Source organism: Ovis aries, chromosome 2 (genome assembly GCF_016772045.2).
Source record: "Ovis aries strain OAR_USU_Benz2616 breed Rambouillet chromosome 2, ARS-UI_Ramb_v3.0, whole genome shotgun sequence".
Lineage (NCBI taxonomy): Eukaryota > Metazoa > Chordata > Mammalia > Artiodactyla > Bovidae > Ovis > Ovis aries.
Window position 1 is genome coordinate 186,756,266 of NC_056055.1, and position 18,353 is coordinate 186,774,618.

Below are 18,353 nucleotides of genomic sequence, written 5' to 3' on the forward strand. Positions count from 1 at the left end.
GTGATGGGGGCTGTTTCATGCTCAGAAAGACCCCCGCACCTGAGAAATCCTGTGGGGGTCCAATGTGCCAGCCCAGGAAAGGAGAGAAACAGGGGACAGCCATGAAGTGACAGGCCCTCCTGTTGGGCTAGATCAAAACCCAGAATTGCATGGATGGGGCCAGAAGGGTGCTGCCTAGGTCTGCCATTAATTTACCCCATAATGCCCTTGATCTGGTCCACCAAGAAGCTTCAGTCCATGAATTGTCTGAAAACTCACATAAAACTTCTGTGTACTTACACCTTCCTGGGAAGACAGCCCACACATTTCACGATTTGAAGGACTCTGTGGAGTCACCAGTCGAGACCCCACAGATCCCAGCTGGAAGCACAGAGCCCTGACGTCACACAGAGGCTGGGACAGCTCATGTGGACCTGAGACAAAGCCCAGCTGGCTGCTCAGGCGGACCTTCGGGGTCTACCTCCCCTTACTGTGCAGCACGGCAGGTGACTAGTCAGGCCTCAGAATCCCCAGAATCACATCAGAAGCTGCAGACAACGTACACCTCCTCCTACCTATGTTAACATAAATAACTACTACTCATTTCTACAATGTCTTTTCCAGGCAGGCAGCTACTGCCTTCATTCAGGGCACGGGGTAGACCAATGACAGAGGCAGAGGGACCAGCACAGGAAGAAAGTGTATGTGGGGACACGGCCCCATCCCACCTCTTCCAAATACCTCACATACACTTGTTCTCACACACACAAAAAAATAACATCAGCTGTCCAAATTCACTTTCCATATAATTTTGATCATGACCCTTCAAGCCAAGGGCATTTATTATAGCAATATTAAATAATATTAATTATTTCAAATATAAACGTTTTAGATGGAGGGAAATTTGAAATTTGTTTTGGTTTTAAAACAATTCAAAAATAATGAGAAAATTCATTAAAAGTTTACCTTCTAACTGCAACAGACTTGGAGGTACAGTTGCTTGTTATGACAGGTATTAGCCTAGGGATGTGTGTGTGCTGTGGAAAAGAGCAAAACACAGAGGTGAGTACTTGAAAATACAAAACTGAGATAATCACTTTCTTACTCACCTATTAGAATTTCACTGTGTTTAAAAAGGAGAAAGAATTTCACTGGACACTTACAAAGGGCATGACAAAGTTTACAGAGCCAAAACAGGCAACATGATGATATGTGTTAAGTCAGTCTAAAATCAAAACAAATCACTGGTATGAAGCCCAAACTATCTGAGCAGTAGAGATCTAAGTGAGTAAAAAGCAGTCAGTAGACCAATGTATTTTAATACCATTTCAATGGATATGTCTAATAACGGCTTTGGTTTAGTATCTGAAATGGGCACTGTAAACAGTAAGAACTAACATAATGCAAAGAAAGTAACCCACAATAATCATAAATATTCTGGAAAGATTTCAATTAGCACCATCAAGCCCCAGTTTTGAGGGCTGCCTCTCGGGAAAAGGGACTTGACATGGGGAGAAGGCGATATGAAGAGCTTGCACTGTAAAGCTGTGTGAGCGGTTAGGTTTTATTGAAAATCCACATATAAATTACTAGGCTAATTATTCAGATTAAATAAATTAGTGCTTTGAAAACCTAACTGAAGATAATCTTTTGTTTTTAGGCTTATGTACAATTATTTAAATAAAGATGCTAGATGAATACAAAGCCACAAGCACAAATACCTAAAATGAACAGTTGGGGACTAAGGAGGGAAGAACAGGAATAACGCCTGGGCACACACAGAACTCAGAAGCAGGTACAAGTGCTCAAATGCTTAAAACCAATGAGGAGAGGATGAGCAACAGGTCAGTAACGGTACACCACACCTGTAATTCACTCCAGGGAACTGAAAAGGCTCACATGTGACAGTTAAGCAAGGGAAGGCGAGGGTGGGACAATACTGTCCATACAGCGTGATTCCACATACATAATCACTCAAATGGGAAACGTCTCTGATAACTGCTTATCTACCACCAATATTTTACCACTTGCTTATTCTACAATACATACGGCTCCAAAACATACTCACCCGAATGATTAACCTAACAGCTACGACACCAGAGGTGGCCATAATTTTGGCACTATTTGGAATTAAATTAAAGATAGTTGGCATAATGGCTTCAGCTCCATGGTCAAACTTATTCCCCAGCACTGATGACAGATGCCTGCAATGAGAAATGAACACTGGACTGTAACCAAAGTTCTTGGAAATAGTGTAATATATAAATCTTTTAACATTTTAGAGTTTTTGTATAAAGTCATCTAAGGACAAAAACAAGTCTAAGTAAAATACAAATACCCAAGCACATGCAGAGGACTTTACATATAGCCACTCACCAAGAAGAACTGCTTTTTAAAAAATAAATAAATCATTTCCCGCTAATTACTCTTCAAATAGCAAAAAAACAAATACTAATAAAACATAAATATGTCAAAGCACCCTCAGCCTCTATTTTTTCTTTTGCTCTTTTATTTTCAGCATACAACATTCGGGCTTCAATATCTGAAGTCAAAATTTTGAACAGCTGCAAAGCCACTCTTCTACTGAATTCAACAGGAACAAACAAAAATTGTATTGATCACGCTATATTCTGCCAGCAAAATCAATGAAAAGGCTGAGAACAGAAGTTTATAAGATTTCATTTTCCATATTAATAATTGTTTCAAGTTTAAAACAGAGGCTTCAGAGCTAAGTCACTGAGTAAAATTTAAAATCTGTCACACAACACATTATCAACCAGAGATGTACTGATGCCACAGGTGTTAATTTTCTGCAAAAATCCCCTCTGTCAATAACATAACTGGTCAGGAAACACTGTAAAAGTACTAACAGAGTGTAAATAGAATCAGTCTTGGAGACCAGGCGACAAGCAAGTGGAAGAGCCCCAGTGGACGTATTATTCAGTGACCCATCTCTGAAGCTCTGTGACATAGCTACTTTATTATGTGAGAACCGGGAGCGTCGTAGTCCTTACCCCAGCGTGATACAAGCCTCCCGCACTACCTGAGACCGTAGATCCTTAGCGGACAGTTTAAAGGCTCCGTCCAAAAGCCGTAAGTGCTGGAAGAAGTTATCATACTCGGCAGCACCAGCCAAGAGTAAAGATCTAATCTTTTTTAGCTAATGGGGTAGAAAAATTAAGAGACAGAAAAAACAATCCTTAGAACAGAAATACAAAATAATGGAAGCCAACAAATATTCAAGGATCAACAATAAAGTTAAATGATACAGTTTTCCAAGAAGAATTAGACCAACTAAATAATAGCTAACATACTGAAGAAATCTAGGTATCATAAATAAGAAAAAATGATTTTTAAAAATTATTATCTGTGATAAATGCATTATAATTCTACAAAATGTATTTTTTAATTGGACCATTCTAGCATATTTACAAATGCTCTGATACTAAGGATAAAAATAACTGAAACCTCATTGTAGCCTGTAAAAAAGCTCCTTCCCTAAGTTCCCCAACACCCCATCCAACCACCATTTACTGAGTGAATCACAGGAAAGTAGCTCAGCTGGTAAAGAATCCGCCTACAATGCAGGAGACCTGGGTTTGATCCCTGGGTTGGGAACGGGGAACAAGGATCCCTTGGAGAAGGGAACGGCCACCCACTCCAGTATCCTGGCCTGGAGAATTCCATGGACTGTATAGTCCATGCGGTTGCAAACAGTCAGACTCGACTGAGCAACTTTCACTTCACAGGAAGAAGTGTCCCCACTGTTGGTCACTGTATCTGCTACTGAAGAGGCTGGAGGGCATCTGAAACAGACACAGCAGCCGTGTTCCTAACCTGCTTCCTGCTGGACAACCAGTGCACAATCACCTTCCTCAGAAAAGACATACCTGCACCAAATGCTGTTCACTTTAATGTTCGGACAACTTGTCATTAATGTACTTTTAAAAACAGAAGGGACAGAAGTGCTACGAAGAAAGAAAGGGCAACAGGGACACTCACTGTGAGTCACTAGGAAGCTGCTTCCCTGGCCAAGGATGGCAAAAGTAGTGGCCGTGCCACAGGCAGGACTTTGTTAAAAGTTCAAGATGCACAAAAAGATAGAAGTCGGCATGTTTTAGAAACAGAAGTGAGGTAATCTATTAAAAAGGCAAACTGAGAATATGGTACCTTATGTTTAAAATACTGCCTACTTAAAATTCATTACAGCTGAACCCCAATTTCATAATAAAGTATTTATAATATTTAAATATCTAATGCAAATATAATCACAAAGTTGGCAGCTTACAGCATTTACTCTTTGCTCCCAATCATGCTTGTCATCAGATAATATTTCCCTAATCTTGTTTATGGACTCCTCAAGGTCTCGGCTGGAATAAATCTGTAAGCAAAATTAATTTACAATTAATATGAGAAAATTTACAGAATAAATAAAGATTTGTTTCTTAATTAACTGAAGTCAAGAGCATCTGGTAAATACAGTAAAAGAAATCATTTCATTTTTCAGAAAAGGACCTCTGAGATAACATCTAGACAGGCCACTGAATGAGTTTCCACCATGAATGTAAACTCACCAGCTCTGATGCCTATATATGGATAACCTCACCTCAAATGCAGCTTTACCATAATAGATGATTTCATGCACAACCGAGAAAGAAGCCCACTGGGGAATGGGCGGAGATGCACAAGTCACTGACTTGTTTTTTTTTTGTAACACCCACCATACTGGCAGACCCCAGAGACACTGCCAGGTCAGTTCTAGTGTCTTCACTGTACTGCAGGTGCAATAAAGTGAATATCACAATGAAGTGAGTCATAAAGATTCTTCTAGACTGCAGTCTATTAACTGCCCAATTAAAGTATGCCCACTGTCTAAAAAGGCCATGTGCATAATTTAAAAATCCCTTATTGCTAAAAAAAAAAAAGCTAACCAACATCTGAGTCTTCAGAGAACCGTAATCTTTTTGCTGATGGAGAGCTGAACCGTTGTGAGAATTATCAAAACATGACAGAGACACGAGGTGAGCAAATGCTGATGGGGAAGGGGCACCGTACGCACGCTTGAGGCAAGGTGCCCATAGACGTGACACTGCAGCATTTACAAAGCACAACACAGTGAAGGGCAATACAGCAAGTGCTATATGCTTGTAACCTTACTAGTGTCTATGCTTGTAACCTTAAACACTTTCAAACCTCTCTTCTCATTTATCCTTGTATCCTACTCCAAAGATAGTAAGGGGGAGAAAAAAATCCACCAAGAGTAAGGCATGATAGGAAGGCCAAGGACATAAGGGTGAGCCTGAACCTAAAACACCTGCCATCTGCTTTGTATACACACGGCAACTAAGCAGCGGGTGCAAGGGACACGTACAGATATCAAGTGCTGGAGGAATCCTGAGCACCGGCATCCAATGGACCACAAGCCCCGACCAACAAGAGACGATGCTGGGGCGCAAAGCAGTTTACAGTGGGTGGCTGAGCCCCAAGTTCTGTAAGTCATCTCTGCTTCACATGCCCGGCACTTAAGCGAAGTGTCACGATGGCATAAACTAAGGCTTTATGAAAACATTTTTTATACCTTTCAGACACCTAGATTCTTCAAATTTACAGGCTTCTCTAAGGAAAATACTGACATAAGCATGCTTCTTTGTTCCCTCTTGGAATGGAGTCACTTATTTTCCCCTCTTCTGTGTGACCTGACTCACAAACACACTACTGGAGCAAGCCCCCTCTCACCAGTTCTAACTGGAAGGTCATCCTGGGCTGTGACTTTCACTCTTCATTTCAGTTCTGACAGGCCCTAACATTTCCTAGTCTGCAACCCTAGACCTCCTGTGGTCCTGACAGTCAGAATTACCCTACCTAGTAAGAAACTCTGCGTGTCACATGCTTGAAAAATGAAATCTGAAGAATAAGCCCATCCTTTTTAAGCAAACCAAACATCTTCACTCACCTGGACTACAGGCACATCGTCAAATGCTTTAATAAAATCCTCTTCATCAACAGCACCAGCTCCTTCTTTTGCAGCTATAAAAAAACATCAATTTTTAAAATGTAAACAGTGTGCACTGGAGGACTCATACACAAAGGAGAATGGCATTCTAACATGTATACTATCATGTAAGAATTGAATCGCCAGTCTATGTCTGACGCAGGATACAGCATGCTTGGGGCTGGTGCATGGGGATGACCCACAGAGATGTTATGGGGAGGGAGGTGGGAGGGGAGTTCATGTTTGGGAACGCATGTAAGAATTAAAGATTTTAAAATTAAAAAAAAATAAATAAAAGTGGAAAAAAATTATATTTTGGAAGATTTGTAACTTTTTTAAGTCAATAAAAGTTTAGAGTTTTGTGGCACTGACAAGCATTACTGACTTTCAATATTAAGATAAAGTATAATGATTTTACAGTATAACATATATTAGCTTAAAGTCATCTAAAGATAGTACTTGCTTAAGGAGGGCCAGTTGTATAGACTTTAAAGGATTTAGGTGATTTATATTGTATGAATCTATGTGTGTGCATTCAAGTCGCTTCAGCCATGTCCATCCCTTTGCGACCCTATAGACCACAGCCCACCAGACTCCTCTGTCTGTGAGATTCTCCAGGCCTGAATACTGGAGTGGGTGGCCATGCCCTCCTCCAGGGATCAAATCCACATCTCCCGCGTTTCTTGCAGTGGCAGGCAGGTTCTTTACCACTAGTACCAACTGGGAAGCCCCATGTTAGTATATAAGTTTTTTCAAAGATTCCTAATGAACGTATAATAGAAATGTCAATTCTTCAGGGAATAAATGAAATTATATCATTGTTAGGAATCCAACATAACAAATTTGTGAAACATTCAAATAAGTTCTAAAGAATTTAATGGTTTCACCTCAACTTCATATTAGTCTCAAAATATTTTCATTTCAAGGAAAAAAATTTTTATCTCCTTAAAATCACAATAATTTGTCAATTTTTCATTCATATGCCAGTTGCAAATTGACCCCACAATTGCTATCATTCAGGAGAAAGCTTTTTCTTTCTGTTAATATGTCACTTCACACATGACAATCACGTGATATTTTACCAGATGTTTTTTCTTCATATTAAAGGTTTCTGAATGGCCACCTACAGTCATCCCTGCAACCGTCATTAATGATTTATATTGATTAGTCTTGTGCTTTTCCAGAGCTTCCCACCTGACAACTTAGTTGGCATCTGGGGTCCTGATGGACCACCTAGACAGAAAAGGCTTTAAAGACAGCTGAGGCTTGTGGTACATACGTGTCATCACGCTTGAGGAGTATTTCTCTGCATTCCCAAGTCAATTACAGACAGAAAATAGTAACACACCGTGAGTGGGGCTCTGTGTGCTTTAGGTTAGGCCTGGATCCCACCAAGCCGACAAGCACTGAGCGCCTTTCTGTGTGAAGCGGAGAGCCACATGTCAAAGGGTGCTTGGGGCCATACACAGGCCTGGGCCCATGGAGTCTGATGAGAAGTCAACAGGGAAATCACAACTATGGTGTTAAACAAAATGGAAAAAGATGGGATCAGGCCTGAGGGAAAGACAGGGTTGGTATCGCCGTACAATCTACACAGGTGGGATCTATGGAAGGGGAACAGGTGAGGAACGGGAACAAAAAGACATGGTCTGATCACACAGAAATTTTCTAAGCTTAGTTTGTAGAACAGATGCTTCTCAAAGACAGATTAAGAAAACGGATTAGAAAGACTGTTCAGCCATTAAAAAAAAAAAGTACTGATACAAGCTCCAGCAGAGATGAACTCCAAAAACATTACGCCAAGTGAAAGGAGCCAGACACAAGAGACAACATATTGGATGGCTCCGTTTCTCTGAAATTCCTAGAATGGCTGAAAGCATAGAGAAAGAACACAGACTAGAGGGATCGCCAGAGCTGGGGAAGGAAGGAATGGGGAGAATTTTAACGGGGTCTTTTTTTGAAAGACCTTTAATGGGGTCTGGTTTCAAAACTGTGTTGAAACTAGATAGAGGTGGTGGCTGCCCAACACTACGAATACAATAAATGCTAATGAATTATTACCTTTAAAATGGTTGATTTCATGTTGTATGAATTTAAGCTCTTTAACAACAACAACAACAAAAGTATATTTTTTTAAATGAACCAAAAAATAAAAGATGACCAAGAGGCATGGGATGGCAAGGGGTGGCATGGGGGGGTGCTCAAGAGGAAAGGAATATAGTTATAATTATGACTGATTCACATTATTGTATGGCAGAAGTCAACACAACATTATAAAGCAATTATCGTCCAGTTAATAATAAATTATTATTATTCTCCAGTTAAAATAATTATAAATTATCCACCAGTTAAAATAAATTTGGAAAAAAAAAAGCATTTCAAAAAAAACATACAAGATTAGGAAGAACTAAGAACAGCAGCTCCCTCAACACAGAGATGGTAGGGCAGAGGCTGTGGGGGCACCAAGCTGACAAGCTGGGACACCAACATCCAAGGCCTGTTCAGACAGCAAGGAAGACCAGCCCAAGGAGGCAGCATTCTGATGCTGGTCCTCACTCTAGCTTTAACTGATCAGTTCATCCAGCCAAGCTCAAAAGCCCAATGCTAACAGGAAGCATGGTTCAAAAGTAAAAAGTAAGTAATTTTCATTACACTATAAATCAACTATACTTCAATGAAAAAAAATTTTAAAGTAGGTTAATTTGTGTATAAACTTAAATGTGACAGCAAAATGAAAGTTATATATAATAAGGACCCAAAACAGTCTAAATTAGGGGATGGAAGAGGAGGATAAAGAGATTTAGCCTTATAATTTTCAAAGCCTCAGGGAGCTAGCTAATCTTGACCATTCACTAATTCGGTATCTTACAAGGTCTCACAACGAACAATCTTACTTGCAAGAACAAAATACTTTTTGTGTGTGTTTTTTTTTAATATAAATTTATTTATTTTAATTTGAGGCTAATTACTTTACAATATCGTATTGGTTTTGCCATACATCATCATGAATCCGCCACAGACAATCTAACTTCTACATAATCTCAGGCCTGAGACACAGAAATTGGCTGATACCATGCAAGTATCATCAGGCACGGCAGGAGCCCAACGCCATTAGGATACCATGAGCTCTGCTCTGTGGTGGATTCACACACCCAAAGATTCTGCCTCACAAACATGCAATACAGCAGTTCAGACGTACATTCTACCAGCTTATCAGCACCCATAGATGAGAACCAATTTACTTGAGGAAGAGAAAGTGGACTCACACTGCCCACAGAATTACTGTGCCTCTAAAGGACACAGAAAGTGAGCAGCGTGCACATCTGCTTTAAGCACCTACACAGCAGACCCCGCAGCACTGTGCTTGGGCTTGGTCCTACCTGAAGACTTGGATCCAAGAGAGGAGGAGCCGAGCCTACGGGTGGTCCCCATTCCAACGTTTCTCCGTGAGCCTGCTGGAGCTTTGGACGACGTAGAGCTGGCGGAAGAAGGTCTATTACCATCCACAGAATCTTCATCGTCAAAGTTTTTATCTGAAGAGTAAGCAAAGAAATTTTTTCTTTTTTTAAATTTTTAAGTACTTTTTCATCTCAACTGAAAACAGCAACTAGTTTTAATTAGAGATTAATGGTTTGCTTTCTCTTCTGGAATCTGAGATGCCCACCCAGTGTCTAGAAAAGGCTTAGGTGAGTCAGGAATGCAGCTATGAACACCCTGTTTCCTCTCACATATCAGGAATGCTTTCCACTCCAATTTCAGAAAATAGAAAAATCATAAAGAAAGCAACCTCTCATGAAAGTATCATGTAGGAACAGTTACTTTAACAATCTGGTATATTTCTGGCCATTCTTTCATGTACTTTTTAATAGTTAATGTAAGACTATATTCCATTTTAGAAAATTGCTTATTTCAAATGTACATTTTACCACATGATGAAATATTCTTCATAAATGCCATTTTAACGGTTTCATGGTACTCTGCAATTGGAAAATGCTATAAATAAAAAACATTTTCATTGCTGAGACAGGGATATTCTAATATCTTATGCTTAGAAATAATACTGCAATAGATACCTTTCTACCTGCATTTTTGTTTGAACATCTAATAACTTTAAGAAAAATAATTCCTAGAAGCAATATTACTGAGTAAGAATATAAAAGCTTTTGATGTATACTACCCAAATTATCTTCAGAAAATTCATAAAAATACACACTTTTCCTGAAAATTCAGAGTTTCCTGCCACATTCTTGCCAACACTGAAAATATTACCATTTAAAAATTTCAAACAAAATTTGATAGGCTTCTCCCCCTGCAAAACAACCTCTTCTTCAATGTTGCATTTTAGCGAAATTAAGCATTTTTTTCATAAATTCATTAACTTCTAAATTTTCTAGTTAGCAGTAGTGGTGGTTTAGTCTGTAAGTCATGTCTGACTCCTGCAACCCCATGGACTGTAGCCCACCAGGCTCCTCTGTCCATGGGATTCTCCAGGCAAGAATACTGGACTGGGTTGCCATTTCCTTCTCCAAGGGATCTTCCCAACCCAGGAATCAAACCTGGGTCTCCTGCATTCCAGGCAGATTCTTTACTGACTGAGCTATAAGGGAATTCCTTAGACAGCAGTAGATCCCATCAATATTCCTCAAGTTGTATTTTTAAAATATATATATATATATTAAGAAACCATCTTTGAGCATACTGATGAACAGCATTTTGATGACAAAAAATTAAAGCTTATCACAGTGCACTATACAGAACACCAAGGGCTTATGTAGCATGTGTGGGTCAGTCAGGAGGATAAATAAAGAACTTAGGAGTTACTAAAAACAAACAAAAAAAGAAAATTAACATCCATAGCTGGCGATATTCATGATTTCTGAAAAACGGCTTAGTTCTTTACCAGTAAGTCTAAAGTAAGTAACTGTTGACCAAAAACAGAAATAATCTGTTTTTCTTGATCTAGTTGCTTCTCAGCTGAACTATCCACAGCCAAGTCTTGTGTCTACCCAAGACCCTAATAATGTTAAGTGAAAGTCAATGTTCCTTACAGCTCACCAACAATCCACTTCAAATCATAGGGCTCCTTTTATTCAACAGTAAGGGAGGAACCGGGCTTCTCAGGTGGCTCAGTGGTAAAGAATCCACCTGCCAAGCAGGAGATGTGAGTTCAATCCCTGGACTGAGAAGATTCCCTAGAGAAGGAAATGGCAACCTACTCCAATATTCTTGCTTGGGAAATCCCATGGACAGAGGAGCCTGGTAGACTACAGTCCCTGGGGTCTAAATGAGTTGGATTCAACTTAGCGACTAACCAAAAAAACAACAGAGGAGGAATCACATCCTCACAAATGCAGAATCCTGTGCAGATTAGCTTCCCTCCACATGCCTTCACACTTCTGAGCACCTGGCAACCTGTGCTGTTTCACAGATGGCTCCTTCAATCCATGCATCAATGTCTTAATGATTCAGATATTCAGTGGTCTGTTAGCACAGACTTCCCATATGGACTCAAAAGTTATTATTAAACTGCAAAGCACACTAGTAAGGTCCCTCCAAGAGTAAAAAATTAAAAAAAAAAAAAAAAAGTGAAGTCACTCAGTCATGTCCACCTCTGCGATCCCATAGGTTGTAGCCTACTAGGCTCCTCCGTCCATAGGATTTTCTAGGCAAGAGGACTGGAGTGTGTTGCCATTTCCTTCTCCAGGGGATCTTCCCAACCCAGGGACTGAACCCGGGTCTCCCACACTGCAGACAGATGCTTTACCGTCTGAGCCACCAGGGAAGCCTGGATCCAAGAGTAAAACCTGGTCTCAAAATACAGAAGGAGGCCACCCACGGAGCACGGACAGCAGAAGCAGCCTGTCTGTCCTCGGGGAGGGGGCGCCCCAAGAGCACGTGGGCCACCAGCATTACTCAGCCGCTGTGGAACTGTGGTCATCACTCCTCGGAGATCAGTGACAGCCCCAGGCTGTGGGGAACGTAAATAATGAGGGACATGACCTCAACTATGCTGCACTCAGAAACACATATAATTTGCCTTTAGTTCTCTTTCTAACACAGGTAGGCATGCTGTGTGGAACTGTGTGCAGTTACTGAGAATTATTTTCATGGGTCAATTTCACTGAATCCCTGCGGCTTCCACCTGCAACAATGATGGGTTAGCAAAGACCTAACCTCTTTCTAGAAGCCACACAGAATATATAAAACAACTACTTTCAGAAGACAACAGGCAGTACAGAACTGTGACGTCTCAGAGAAGGGAAACAAACAGGTGAGCACTTCAATCACTCTAACTTCCTGTCTGGAGAAAATTTCCAGGCCACCCCTTATGGGGAAGAGGAACCCAAAACGAAGCTGGCAGTCTTGTGAAGTGGAGAAAATGAAGATCAGACTTCAGGGTGGCTGAGGTGGCTGGAAGTTGCAGGGTGGAGTGCTGAAAAAGAGGAAGCCCCACAGAAAGAGAGCTCTAGAAATGTCCTAAGTTCTGGGCCACATGTATGTGAGTGAAATTCCCTAAGGGAGGGCACAAAATGACCAGGAAACTGTAATTTGAACAACTCACAAAGTTTACACTAAGGGGAAGATTTTCGAGCACCAGAGTTGGGGTGTTTTCAGAGACTCACCGAATGCATTCAGTAGAGACCCCAGAGAGAGCAGGCCTTAGAAGGGGGGCTGAACTAATACACCAAATTGTCCTCTCAGAGCTTAAAAACAGGCCTTAAGGATATTTGCAAGTGACTTAACTGCCTTGCCAAACATTCTTTAAATAAATACAGCCAACCATGGATCCTCAATAATGTAGCAGTCACAATACATAACATCTAATCAAAATTTCCTAAACAGTTGAGAAGCAGAGAAATGTGTCCCATAATCAGGAGGGAAAACCACCAGAAAACTGTGACCCACTAAGAAATGACAGAGACAATGGAACTTTCAGATACGCACAAGAAACCTGCTATATCCACGTTCAAGAATTAAAGGGACTCACGGTGTAATGAAAGAAAAGGAAGCTAGTTCAAAGAACCAAATGGAACTTCTAGAAATTAAGAATATACAGTAGCTGAAATGAAAATATAATTGAAATGGGATTCAAAGCAGGTTAGACACTGCCAAAGAAAGGGGAAAATGAGAGAATTTACACACACACAGCAATAAAAAAATTAATCAAAATTAAACACAGATATCAAAAGGGAGGGTGGAGAAATAAGAGGAATAGTCTCAGAGACCTGTAGGATGATACTTGTCACCAAACTCAAGTATCTGTGTGTCACACACAGTGAGGCCAAATACCAAAACGTCGGAGTGTGGAGCATAGAAGTGTAAACACTGGCCTCCCCAGACCAAACCCGAAGCATGGTGGGCCCTTCCCTCCTCCCTCCCTGGTGCAGGGACCACTCCATCGCCACACCTCTCTGTGCCTAGCCCACCAGACCAGCCTGTGTCCACCACCAAGCAGGCAGGCAGGAGCTCTGCTCTGGGGACACCAGCTTCTGGCCACCTCATCGGTCATGAGCTGACCAGTGAAGCCAGTGGCAGGCTGAGCCCATGGCACCCGCCACCTCAGTCAGCGATTCCAGTAATGGTCATGTCAACCACCTCTGCTTGACCACCAAGGTCAAGGTCTTCACACCAGCTCCACCAAGTACCAGAGGATGACGTTGCTAGAGCAACCTAGTACTTCTTCAGACCCGGCATCGCTCAGGAGTCGCACCTTTCTTCTCAGGATGAAACAGCAGCGAGGCAGGCACGAGCTTTAGCTGCCCTGCTCAGCCACTAGTAGGCGCCATAGTGGGCCCCTCCCCCAAGCAAGGGACCCTCAGTGAGCCAACTGTCAGCTGGCCTGCTCAGCCACTGATCAGCACCACAGTGGGCTCCTCCCCACCGCTCCTGTATACAAAAGGAGCCCTAATCTGGACAGAGGGAAGATGGTTTTCGAGATGCTCAAGTCTGCTATCTTCTCAGTCTGCTAGCTTCCCAATTAAAGTCATTATTCCTTGTTCCAACAACTTATCTCCCAAATTACTGGCCTATCAGGTGGTGAGCAGAATGAGCTTGGGCTCTGTAACAAAAAAGTTTATTGCAGGGCCCTACAAGTGAACTCTGGGAGTTGGTGATGGACAGGGAGGCCTGGCGTGCTATGATTCATGGGGTCGCAAAGAGTCGGACACGACTGAGCGACTGAACTGAACTAATCAAGGAGATGGGTGGCTCGTGCCTTAAAAACCTCAGACTCCCTAAAAGCTTTCAGCAAAATCCTTTCCCAGGGAAGGTAAGGCAGGGGCGTGGTGAGTTGTTTGCTAACTTCTTGGTTTCAGATCTTTTTTCTTGAAGTCAGGTCAAGGTCAGGTAATGATGTTCCTATAAACCTCCACCAAACGAATGTTATTCTCTGTTCTGACAAGAAAGGGTGAGTACCCAAGGCACAACTTTCACCTTCTGAGGTCCAGGTCCGGCTAAGAGGAGGCAGAACTTAGCTGGCAGCTCCCTCAGGGCCAGGTCCTCGGACCCTGCCCAGCTGTCATCAGTGAGGGAGCCAGACGCCCAGGACCCAACTGGCCCTCAGGCTCTTCAGGCTGCCCAGACAGCAGGGTACACGTCCTACAGACTGCATCCTATGCAGATGGCCCTGCCATTAGGTCATAGAGTTGGGGATGGGGAGAGGTTCACAGCCTCAAGGCCTGGGCCCAGCCAGTGGGCAGCCATGGCCAGGGCTCTGGAGCCCTGCAGGACACAGCTCCCAGCCTGTTCCCTGGGCCCCTCCAACTCAACCACTGAGATGAGGCTAAGTGAGTGAGAGGGCCCGGGGGAAAAGGCCAGGATCCACCTCTTACCTCACTCTCTGCCTGAAGACCACCACCCCTCCCATCATTGGTTGAATGGGCCACTTAAGGTCATTCATGGACAGTTGCTTGCTGGGCAGAGAGGCGCACTGTGGCACTGACCGGTGGCTGAGCAGGCGCACTGTGGCACCGACCGGTGGCTGAGCAGGCGCACTGTGGCACCGACCGGTGGCTGAGCAGGCGCACTGTGGCACCGACCGGTGGCTGAGCAGGCGCACTGTGGCACCGACCGGTGGCTGAGCAGGCGCACTGTGGCACCGACCAATGGCTGAGCAGGACTCCACTAACGGTTCAGCAGTAACCAGTGCCTGGTGATAGGGTGCGCAGCACGTGCCAAGGGACACCTGTGAAGGACTGAGCATGGCTGCACTCTATTACCATATCCAGCAGTCTGACACAGTGAAACCACACCGTCAGCAGAAGTCAGAGGGAAAAATACACATTCTATACAGAGGGACAAAATGACAACAGGCTTCATCAGAAGCCCCATATGGCAGAAGACAACAGAATGGCATCTTTAAAATGGCAAAAGAAAGGTATTAACCTAGCTACATCCAGCAAAAATACCTTTTAAGAATAAAGACGGAACGAAAGCAGAACTCATCGCCAGCAGACTCGTTCCAGGAAATGCTGACGCCCTCCAGGCAAAAGGAAAATGGTAGAAATGGAAACTTGGAATTACACTAAGAAATGAAGGGCACCAGTGAGAGCAAATGTGCAGGTAATGTAAGGCTTTCTTCTTATACTTGAATTACTGCAAAAGATAACTGTTTAAAGCAAAGATTAAAACACTCAATATTTGGTTTCTATCCTCCTCATATTCTCATGTTACAGGCAGAATATCCCGTGGCCAGAGAAAGCATCCTTGTTGGCATGTGGGCACGGGGTGGGGGTGGGGCATGAGGACGTATGTTGCTGGAGGGGGAGCCACACAGAAAATGGGGCAAGTATGAAGGGAATGGAAGCAGTTCAGAGTCTGTCCTCAAACAGCTTGTAGTTTTAACGGCTCATCACAAATTGTTCACACTCATTGCAGACGTTACGTTGCACACGCTACACGAGGCGGCAGCTGCTTCATCACCAGTACCCACGTGGAAATGGCTCCCAAGGAAGGGAAGGGGAACAGGCAGCCAGTGGAGGCATTTTAGAAACTGAGCTCCATTAGTTCCAACTTAGCCTCTTTTCTTCTCCTACGAAAACAAATCTGATGGACTGACTTACCTAAATTTCTAACCAGGTCAGAAGTAAATAAATACAAAAATAGAAGGGATGTCAGAACGCAGGAGTTAAGCACAGTGATGGGAATGAGAAGTGATGGTTGAAAGCCCAACAGATATACAGACACGATAAAAAGCAAACACACATAAAGAAAAATCCTTGAACCCGCAATGCCTAGAACACCAGTGCCCGCACAGGGGTTAAGTCTCACGTCACAAGGCCACAAGCTAACAGCACGATACCAAGCGCTCATCACCACAACACTGATAGCAAGATTACATGGCTGTTCGTGTGACCCATGCACCAACAAACAAAGTGATTCACGTTTTCTATCTGAGTCAGAAATTCAGGGGAACAAGGATAAGGATAAGGGAATATTCATTTATGAGATTAACAGTTTGACACACTCTTTAACTTTAGAGATGCTTCCCCCAAAAAGATGTTTGGAGGACAAAAGTCAATTGAACCTATTATTTGAAAACTAGTACACCATCTAAAAATAAGTATGCCCTATGGTTCCCAGCTTCTGGGACACCCAGAAATTAAAATCAAGTTCAGAAGGGGGTTAGGCCCTAAAAAAGCATCCATCCAGTTTCAGTTAACTGGGGTTAAATTTCTCTGATGTAGAAGATGCCGTTCCTGACCTGGACAAATAAGCTGTGTTGGCTGCTGTGCTGTGCAGAGGGCATCCACTATGGATCCAGCCCAGGATGAGGGACCTCATGGTCTAAAATATTTCTGTATCTTTCAACTAAATCAATCCATACTGAACTCTACACTGAACTCTACAAGGCACTTAAATTTCCATTTTCTTTAGGCTTTTCAGCTAAGCAGACATTTGTTAGAATAGAGGCTCTTTTTCTAGGGCTTCAACGAAGGCAAACACATGTGTGAGAATGAGTATTTTTAGCTTTGCGAGCTTGTGCTGTTACATCAATTTAAAGTTTTTCACACATCAAGACAACATCTGTTACATAGAAAATGTTCTCAGAGAAGGATCAGTTCTCTCTGAACCCAAAGAAATAATTAATTCTATCTCCAGACACCACTGCAAGGCTGTCATTCTGAGGGTCACTTCTCTCAAGAGACAGCTTAGGATAAGCTCTCAGATAAGCTCGGATAAGCTTATTGGCACCTTCAGTTCCTCTAATGCTTTAAAAATCACCCAAGTTCCACTCCCCCTTTTACAGAATTGGGACAAGACATTTAAAAATTACACATGAAATCGCTACAGTGTGACAGGGTACTTTTCATCCAACTCTCAGTCACTCCTGGTAACCCAATTAGCAGGCACAGGGAAATGAAAATAGCAGTAGAATAGCGTGCCCAAAAGAACTGTAGATACAAAAGAGATTTTAAAACACAGGAGAGATGGGATCTTTTGAAAAAATTAAAAGTACAGAGTAGTACAGTCATTTGTGGACTCAGCAGCAAAGTAGCATAATTCTCAAAACTGAGTAAGTTTGTGAACTTGCACTGAAGTCCTGAACAGTGGTCCAGATGCTGGACAGACGCTGGCGATTAGCCATGAGCATAGGCAGGCAGAAGCAGCCGCTTCACCAGCTTCCCAACTCAGATCTGAACCCCTAGGGAAGACCCAGCAGAGCCCCAGCAGCCTCAGGACTGAACTGCAATCAGGCTGGACTGGGACGATACAAAGCAACAAGCCACACACAGACTCTTTTGATGAGACCATTACACACCACCGTGACTACAGTTTCAGGTACCAAAGAGGCAGAAAAACATACCAGTCTAAAGACTGACTTCGAGTTAGGTGTATAGAACTTGGAATTACAAGTTTTGACTCATACTGTCCACTTAGAAATGTACACACGATCTGTGAGGACAAACAAAATGTCACAGAAACTAAGAGATAGTTGTTCTCCATTATCCGCCTGCCAGGGAAGCCGGAACCGAAACCACCAAGCTGTTCCTCTCTTCATTCCTTAGGCAGACTCTGACCCACGGAAAGCCAATGGGGAGAAAACGCCTCATTTCCCCACAAAGACAACCAACTCTGTCTCCCTACATGAGGGTCACCCTGTGGAAGCTGATGTTGCTAACAGGCTCTCAGTTTCACCCACTCCCTGTTACTGAAACTCTCCTCCAAGGGAATGAGAAATATGGCAGCCTAGTAACTGGAGTATAATTAGTACTCCCAAGAGGGGGCTGCACGGAGCCACGATAACAAGCTCAAAGGCAGGCTGCTTTTTGTAAATCCCCAAGTTTCTTGTCTTGATCGGTCACAGCTCTAAGCCACTGCTGATGGCCCCATATGCCAAGCACATCCTGTGAAACTGTGAATGCAGCGTTCTCTGTGATCC

General features: G+C 42.8%; 1 protein-coding gene across 27 annotated transcripts in view; it reads right to left on the bottom strand.

The window, feature by feature from the left end:
* Positions 1-18,353, bottom strand: part of CLASP1 (cytoplasmic linker associated protein 1) — a 272,898-nt gene that overhangs the window by 108,474 nt on the left and 146,071 nt on the right. For all 27 annotated transcript variants that reach the window (XM_060411218.1, XM_060411217.1, XM_060411213.1 and 24 more), the window contains exons 9-14: positions 9,352-9,504; positions 5,933-6,006; positions 4,268-4,360; positions 2,994-3,139; positions 2,048-2,183; positions 946-1,016 (exon numbers count right to left, since the gene is read on the bottom strand). In XM_060411218.1, coding sequence (XP_060267201.1) covers positions 946-1,016; positions 2,048-2,183; positions 2,994-3,139; positions 4,268-4,360; positions 5,933-6,006; positions 9,352-9,504 — 673 coding nt within the window. The remainder of the gene's footprint in view (positions 1-945; positions 1,017-2,047; positions 2,184-2,993; positions 3,140-4,267; positions 4,361-5,932; positions 6,007-9,351; positions 9,505-18,353) is intronic.